Below are 8,979 nucleotides of genomic sequence, written 5' to 3'. Positions count from 1 at the left end.
TTTCCTTCTCACTCAGTCTCCCTGGAAAATGGCACGTTCCTGAGAACGTTTTCTTCGAAAGTTAACATTGGCGCGCTTTAAAACCTGTGAGAGCCGGAACACGACCTCAGGGGTCTGGCAGGTCTTCGCTTTTGACGTGGTGCATTTAATCACTTTTTTACGTTCTCTGTTTATGGAAAATATTTGCATTCTGCTCTGCCAGGTTTCCCCTTGCACAGGTTCTGACCTTTGCTAGTTTTAGTGTATTATTAGCTACAGAGTTTAGGATCATTTCCTCCCGATAAACGTCTTTTATAGGAAAGAGTATAGTAGGAGCTCTGTAGCCTAGTGTCTAAGGCGTCTGACTGCGAACCAGAAGGTTGGAGGTTCAAACCCACCAGCCACTCCTCAGAATGAAGATTGGGCGATCTACTTCCGTAGAGATACCGCCTGGGAAACCCAAGGAGTCACTATGAGTCGGAGTCGACTTGATGGCAGTGAGTTTGGTTTTGGTTTTGGTATAGTGAAGAGGCTTTTAAAACACACACATGCATGCACACACGCACACACGTTTGCATTCTCACGCACAAAGCACTTATTCATTTGCACACGCAGTGACACACATGCTTACACATGCACACACACTTGGTCACCCAGGTTCACGTACAAGCACACACTCACAGTCATCCTCACTCTTACAAGCACACACTCACCAACACACTCGCAGAAAGCAGACACTCACACACACGTTCCTACTCAGTCACACCCACGCACACACACGCACTAACACACACCTCCCCCACCTGGGTCCCTGTCTCATTCAGTCATCCGTCTCCCTGGTCTCTTTCAGTCGGGAACAGTTCCTCGCTCTGTCTTTATCGTCCGTGACCCTGGCACCTTGGACCATGACAGGCCAGTTGTTTTGTCTCCATTTGGGTGTGTTTCCTCCCGATCAGGTTCAGGTTACGCATTTTTGGCAGGCGTGTCCAAGAAGCGATGCTGTGGCCTCCCCGTCGCCCTTGTAAAACGAACCTTCTGTTGAAGTGGAGACTACACGGGAAAGGGCACCCAGCTCCTGACACCAGCTTAGGGCATGTTTGCAGGCGAACCCCGTAACCAGCTCCTAGAGGCCCCGTCATGCCCGTCACCAAGCAAACCCACTGCCGTCGTGTTGATCCCAACTCAGCGACCCTGCAGAGCAGAACTGCCCCATAGGGTTCCAAGGCTGTGATGAGCAAAGCCCAGACCACACCCACTGCCATGGAGTGGATTCTGACCCACAGCGCCCCTAGAGGACAGAGTGGAACTGCCCCACAGGGTTTCCACGGCTGTCAGTCTTTACAGAAGCAAAGCCCAAACCAAACCCACTGCCCTGGAGTGGATTCTGACTCACAGCGCCCCTAGAGGACAGAGAGGAACTGCACCACAGGGTCTCCAAGGCTGTCAATCTTTATGGAAGCGGACTGCCTCACTTGTTTCCCATGGGGTGATTGGTGGATTCAATCCTTTTGGTTAGCAGCTGAGTGCTTAATCACGGTGCCACCAGGGCTCCTCTTCCATCACCAGCACGCCACACAGGTAACCATCCACCCGCCTTCTAACAGCATCATTTTGCCTGTTCTTGAAGATGGTATGAATAGAATCAGTGTGTACCATCTCAGGCTGGCTTCTTCCACCCAAAGTTGTTTTGGTGAAATCCATCCATGTTCCGTCAGGTGGCCGGAGGGGGCTTCTGAGAGGCCGAGTCCACAAGCATGTCTGCTTGCAAAATGTCATTGACCTGGCTGCTAGGATTTGTGACTTTCCCGTGGGTGTGTAATTTGGACATATTCACATTAAAAATTTTTGCTAAAAAGAAGAGGGAAAGGAAAGAACAGAAGTTAAGACCACAGACTCTGGGATCAGACTGCCTGGGTTTGAATCCCAGCTCTGTGGTGTACCAGCTGGGAGATCTTGGGTGAGTTGATTACCTGTATAGGCCTCATTTCCTCATCTGTAACATGGGAGCTCTGGTGGTGTAGTGCCTAAGGCATTTGACTGCTAACCAGAAGGTTAGCAGTTTAAACCCACCAGCCATTTCTCGGAAGGAAGACTGGGCAATCTACTTCCATAGTGATACCACTTCAGAAACCCAAGGAGGGGTCGCTGTGAGTCAGGATTGACTCAACGGCAGTGAGTTTTTTAGTTTAACGTGGGGGTAAGACAAGACCTAGTTCATTGAGACGTGCTGCAGATTTAATGAGTTAATTTTCGTACAGTGTTTGGAACAGGGCCTGGCACAGCGTGAGGGAAGCTAAACCGAGATGGATTTCAGTCCATAGATAGTGGAAACTGGTCTCAAATGAGCAGTTGAAGACGTAGCTGGCCGGGCATGTGCACTGGTACATAACATCACCATGAGGGCAGCAGCTACAGACATGGCCTGAGGACGGCCTGCTGCAGTTTGACTCAAACACCACACACGGCTTAGCTCTCGGAGACGATATTGTTCCCAATCGGTGACCCATCTTGATAAAGTTCAGGACAAAACCAAGAACTTGGATTACACAGTGGCTGCCCTCCGGAAAAGTCCATTGTGTGTGAAACCAAGCACAAAACCCGTTCTGTTTGTAGGTGAAGTAGGTGGGAATTACTGAAACCAGTATTTCAGTGACAAGGACGGCAAACGGGATGTTCAGAGGTCAGGTGGGATGCAGGACAGCTTTTGGTGGGACAAGAGAGGTCCCCAACCACCCAGTCTCTGAATCCAGGAGTTCCCCACACATCATAACCACCAACCCCCTACAGTTCCTAAGACGGGCTGTAGAGGGCAGCAGTGCCCATGTTATGACAGCCAACTCCCTGTAATTCCTAAGACGGGCTCTAGGGGGCAGCAGTGCTTACATTAGGACAACCAACCTCTTACAGTTCCTAAGTTGGGCTCTAGGGGGCAGCCGTGCTCACATTAGGACAGCCAACCCCCTGCAATTCCTAAGACGGGCTCTAGGGGGCAGAAGTGCTCACATTAGGACAACCAACCCCTTACAGTTCCTAAGATGGGCTCTAGGGGGCAGCAGTGCCCACGTTATGACAACTCACCCCTACAGGTTCCTATGATTGGCACTAGGGGGCGGTACTGCCCACTTCTGTTAAGTCAGCTAAATCCATACAAGTTCCTGCAACATCCTCTAGGGGGCAGTCCTGCTCATTTAAGTTATGGCAACCAAGCCCATAGAAGTTCCTCACACAGGCTCTAGGGGGCAGCACTGCCCACTTGCAAAATAGAATTATGTCCTTGTTAACCCAGATACGCACCCCTCTGCATCTTGTGTGTTTCACTCAGCGTTTTAGACATCTTGCCATATCGCTGTAAGCCACCATGCACTTGTTGCTGTTGGGTGCTGTTGAGTCAATTCCAATTCATACGACCTCACGTGACAGAGTGGAACCACCCATGGAGAGCCCACCAGGGCTCCCAAATGCCCTCTAGTCTTAATATATATCATTTTATAGGCACTCTGGTGGCACAGTGCCTAAGGCATTTGAGTGCTAACCAGAAGGCTGGCGGTTCAAACCCCCAGCCACTCCTCGGAAGGAAGGTTGGACAATCTACTTCCGTAGCGATACCACCTCAGAAACCCAAGGAGGGGCCGCTATGAGTCAGGTCGGACTCCAGGGTAGTGTTTGCCTTTGCATTTTTTATATCATTTTACAAAATAGACAACGCGAGCAGACATCGAATGGCACTAAAACAAATCTCAGACACAAAATAGCCCAGAATTATTGTGAGGTTTCCAAAAATCAACCAATGGAAGCCCTGTGGATCACGACAGTCGGATTCGCAGCCGATCGTGGAATGGCATGAGCTGGAACTCACTGCCTGGTCCTGTGTCTTCAGGGCACCCCAGTGTTACAGAGGACCTTAAGCTGCAGACATAACTGATTTAGTGTTTCCAATCTAAATTCTAAAGGAACTAGTTAAGATCATGAATCGGGAATCTGACTTCTTTTTAAAAATAGACTCTTTTCTGGGGCTGTTCTAGGTTTACAGAAAAATTGAGCAGAAAGTACCAAGTGTTTCCATATGTCTCCTCTCCCCCTGCACGCTGTTGCTCCTGTTATTAGCATCTGCCATTGGTGTCATTTGGCAGCTAACCAAGAAGTTGGTGGTTCAAACCCACCAGCTGTTCCATGAGAGAAAAATGAGGCAGTGTGCTTCTGTGAAGATTGGAAACCTTATCGAGCAGTTCCACTCTGTCCTCTAGGGGCGCTGTGAGTCGGAATAGACTCCACAGCAGTGGGTGTGGTTTGGGCTTTGCTTCTGTGAAGACTGACAGCCTTGGAGACCCTGTGATGCAGTTCCACTCTGTCCTCTAGGGGCGCTGTGAGCTGGAATCAGTGGCAAAACATAACCATTTCTACAGTTTCTGTGTGTACAATTCAGTGACATCAATTGCATTCTTCCAATGGTGCAACTGTTCCCGATACCCTTTTCCAGCCCTTGTCTGACTTCAGGGGGAAGAGAGAGAATCAGGATCATTTGCCCAAGGCTGATTCCTATGAGGCAAGGGTCAGCCATACCTCCTCCCTTCAACCTTTTACCAAGTCTGCTGCCAGCTGCCCCTCCCACAGCTCTCTCTACTTCTCTGCTGCGTTCAACAATTCATTGCAGTGAACGCACAGTACTCACGAGTATGGAGTTTATTAGGGAAGTAGCAGGTGCTGCGAAGGACACAGTTCTTTGGGCAGGACAGCTGCTTCCCCAGCTGTGCCAGGAGGCAATCTCTGTCACCGGGACCTGCCCAGGCCTGGGCCCTGGCTCTCCACCCCGCGGTCTGGCCTCTGCCTTGCTTGGCCAGATGTTCACAGCTCTTCCTTTGGCTCAGCTGGCAAGTGCCTGGAGGCAGCCCACTCCACCAGGAAGCCTGCCTGGTGTGCTTGGCTCCTCAAGCCGTGGGTCAGCAGGCCTGCTGTTACTGCCTCATCCCACCGCCATCTCGTGCCCATCTCCTGAGTCTGCTGCTGCCATTTCTTTGCCAGACTTGCCTCCACTTCTCGCTGGGTCACGCTGTCTCCTGTGTTACAGCTGTCTCTGTATTGGGTCAAGGAGGTTCTCAGCACAGGGACCCTGGGTCCCAAGGATGGGCCCTACTCCACTGTAGGTCATGAAGGCCCCCTTTTCCCTTCTGGGATTGGGCCATTTTAAGCCTAGAAGGATAATCAATCCCCTTGTTAGGGTTCCATGCACTTTATTTGCATGGCCCCGCCCCCACTGCATTATTAGCAAGCTATCCAATCCCATTGGTGGACCAAGCACCTCATTTACATATTCCCACCCAGGCATTTGGTGGGAGTCACAAATATCCATGGCTAGGAGGGCCATATTAAGTCCTTCACTGTGCCATAACCATTAGTAGAAACTCCTTGTCCTCTCAGCAAAAATGCCCCCTTTTCCCTCCCTCTCAGCCCTGGTAACCAGTAATCATCTTTGGCTTCTTTCTGCTTATTGCATGTAAGTGAGATCATGCCGTGTTTGCCCCTTGGTGACTCTTGTTTCACTCAGCATGTTTCCAGGGTTCATTCATGTCGTGGACAGCAGGACTTCATTTCTCTCTGAGGCTGAGTGGTGGTCCGTTGTGTGGACGGAACGCATTTTGTGTATCCATTCTGCACGGACGGACAATGGCTAGTTCCCACCTCTTGGTGATTCTGGAAGGAGCTGCCGCGAACATGGCTATGGGCGTCTCCGCGGCGTTCTGCCTTCGCTTCTGACTGTATACCGGGAATGGGCTGCTGGGTTAGATGGTCCCCCTAAGTGTGATACATCACTAACAACGGTCTGCACGCAGCATTGACCTTGGGGTCATCCTTTGAGTTGTGCAGCCCTGTGCCTTTTGACATAAGGTCTTGTCTCCGAATATTAGAGGTGGGGGACAGGGCCCGAGTTGTGGGTGAATCACGAGGGTGAGGCTTGAGTTGTGGGCATATGGTGCGAGTGAGGCTTCGGTTGTAGGCGTATCATGGGGGTGGGGCTGGGTTGTAGGCCCATTGGGAACCCGGCCTGAGGTGTGCTCCTATCATGGAAGTGCACCCTGCCTTGTGGGCGTGTCGTGGGGCAGGGAATGGATTGCGGATACGTCGTGGGGGCAGGGGTCTGAGTTGTGGGCGTGTGGTGGGGCAGGGCCTGGGTTGTGGGTGTGTCGTGGACCTGTTATGGGGGTCAGGCCGGGTTGTGGGTGTGTGGTGGTGGCGGGGCCAGAGTTGTGGGCGTGTCATAGGGTGGGGCCTGAGTTGCGGGCTTGTTGTGGGGGCGGAGCCTTGGTGGGGGGTATGTTTGGGGGGGGGGGCCGGGGGTGGGCGTGTTGCGGGGGCGGGGCCTGGGTGTGGGCGTGTTGCGGGGGCGGGGCCTGGGTGTGGGCGTGTTGCGGGGGCGGGGCCTGGGTGTGGGCGTGTTGCGGGGGCGGGGCCTGGGTGTGGGCGTGGTATGGGGGTAGGGCGTGGATTCTGAATCAAGGCTTCGTGCCAGGTACTTTCACTGCCTGACCGCTGCCGAATTCTTCACCTGGTCCTCCCTCCCATGCTCCCCCTGGTGACCCTCTTTGTGCTCTCCCTTAGCCATGCTGCGGATGGTCTCGGCCGTTCTCCAGTTTGGCAACATCGTCCTGAGGAAAGAACGGAACACCGATCAGGCCACCATGCCCGACAACACAGGTACAGTCGCCAGGCCTGCTGCCGCCTGCCTGGCCCCGAGGCGAGGCCTCCCCCTCCCCCATTCATGCCCTGCCCCCGCGCAGAGGTCACCCCAGCGGCAGCCAGGCCTGGCTCCACTGCAGGCCGACCCGGAGGCCTGCCCTTTGCTCAGCTTTTTCTCTAACATCCACTGCTATTTTTTTATTACGATGAGCGTCAGCCCCGCTGACAGTTCCAACAGCGCCAGCAGGGCCGGGGAGGAGCAGGCTTTCCGGGATAACGAGCTTTAACGGAGGGCGGTGGTGGTTGAGGGGTAGAATTCTTCTCTTCCACGCGGGAGACCCCGGTTCGATTCCTGGCCCAGTGCACCTCACGTCCATCAGGGGAGGCTTGTGTGTTGTGTGTCGCTGCGATGCTGACCACGTTTCAGCACAGCTTCCAGGGTAAGATGGAGGAGGAAGAAAGGCCTGGTGATCTATTTACAGCAATGAGCCAGGGAGAACCCTGGACCCAGCAGCCCAGCTCACAGCTGATCACGGGGCTGGCTCAGGACAGGCAGCACTTGACCTTGTTGGTCACCACGAGTCAATGCCAGCTAAGAGCACGGTTCTATCCACAGCTTCCTGATCAAGACACCCCCGTAGCCCAAACGTGGAGTCCATTCTGACCCACAGCGCCCCTAGAGGACAGAGTGGAACCACACCACAGGGTTTCCAAAGCTGTCAATCTTCACAGAAGCAAAGCCCAAACCAAACCCACTGCCGTGGAGTCGATTCTGACTCACAGCGCCCCTAGAGGACAGAGTGGAACTGCACCACAGGGTCACCGAGGCTGTCAATCTTCACAGAAGCAAAGCCCAAACCACACCCACTGCTGTGGAGTCCATTCCGACTCACAGCGCCCCTAGAGGACAGAGTGGAAGTGTACCATTAGTTTCCTAGGCTGTCAATCTTCATAGAAGCAAAGCCCAAACCACACCCACTGCTGTGGAGTCCATTCCAACTCACAGCGCCCCTAGAGGACAGAGTGGAACTGCACCATTGGTTTCTAAGGTTGTCAATCTTCACAGCAGCTGACTGCCTCCCCTTTCTCCAGGAGAGCGGCTGGTGGGTTCAGACTTGCATTTAGCAGCCAAGTGCTTAACCGCTGTGCCCCTAGGGCTCCTTGGAGTTCTGGCTCATACCCTGGAAATCGCCACCACTGCATTAAGGAAACAAAGCACGTTTCACAGCACCTCTGACTCCCGTTGGGTGCACTCCACACACCTGCTTTGCAGGTGAGCAGAGCCCGGAGCTTCGCGGGTGCTGGCTCCGTCAGCAGCATCGTGGGCGGTGCCCCTTCCTTCGTGTTTTCCATTGGACGGCTCCTCAAAATGAGCCCTTACCATCTTATAATCAGGAGAGAAAGCTGCTCCCGTCTAGGGGCCGGCGGGGACGTGGAGCCAGACTCCGTACGCAGACAGTATCCATCCACGTTCCTCCAACAAAGCCTGAAGGAAAACAGCCAGCTGCTCCCACTCGTCATTTCTGGGGAGGGGGCTGGGCTGTCGGGGTTCTCTCCCGGTCCGGCCTGTGCTGCTTTATGGTAGGGGAGAAGCACAGCTGCTTCCAGTTGGGTTGGGAAAAAAAAAAAGCCGCTGGCTGTAATTCCTTTTTTTTTTTTTTAATTTTTTTTGGATTTGGGTGAAGATTTACAGAGTAAATTCACTTTTCATACAGCAGTTCACATACACCTTGTCTCATGTCATTGACCAAAATTTATTATGCAACAGCTCCCCTCCCACTTCCTCCCCATAGTCACCTCCTCCCAGTGTCCATCCCCTCATACTCTTCTGCACCCTGAGCTGTCTCCCTGTGCATAAGCAGCCCTTCCCTCTCCCATGATGTAATTCCATTTTTGAAAGGCAAAAGGTTCTATAGTTGGCCCTCAGTATCCATGGGCCCGTGTCTGTGAGTCAACCACCCACGGACTGAAATGTTCAAAAAAGGGTGGGTATTAAGTGGTAGAAACAGTCCCTCAGAGGCTAAGTGGGGAAGTGAAGTGTTGTTTGTGTACAGTTAAGTCATATTAGGTATTTACAGGTGATTGAGAGTACAGAGGAGTATGTGTGGAGTTTATGCAAATACTACGTCATTTCATATGAGGGTCTTGAGTGTTGCGGATTTTGGTGTCCGCTGGAGAGGTTATGGAGCTCTGGGGGCGTAGTGCCTGAGGCATCTGACTGCTAACCAGAAGGCTGGCTGTTCAAACCCACCAGCCACTCCTCGGAAGGAAGGTTGGACAATCCACTTCCGTAGTGATACCGCCTCGGCAACCCAGGGAGGGGTCGCT

The 8,979-nt window shown here is 52.9% G+C and overlaps 1 protein-coding gene across 1 annotated transcript in view; it reads left to right on the top strand.

Annotated features, from left to right (window-relative positions):
- The window catches only part of MYH14 (myosin heavy chain 14), a 99,706-nt gene that overhangs the window by 31,154 nt on the left and 59,573 nt on the right, over positions 1-8,979 (top strand). The window contains exon 13 of the mRNA XM_042783246.1: positions 6,574-6,669. Coding sequence (XP_042639180.1) covers positions 6,574-6,669 — 96 coding nt within the window. The remainder of the gene's footprint in view (positions 1-6,573; positions 6,670-8,979) is intronic.

This window comes from Orycteropus afer, unplaced genomic scaffold, assembly GCF_000298275.1.
Source record: "Orycteropus afer afer isolate SDZICR_OR568_19922 unplaced genomic scaffold, OryAfe1.0 scaffold00766, whole genome shotgun sequence".
Classification (NCBI taxonomy): Eukaryota; Metazoa; Chordata; class Mammalia; order Tubulidentata; family Orycteropodidae; genus Orycteropus; species Orycteropus afer.
Note: the sequence above shows the minus strand (reverse complement) of the source record. Positions and strands in the feature narration are given on the sequence as shown.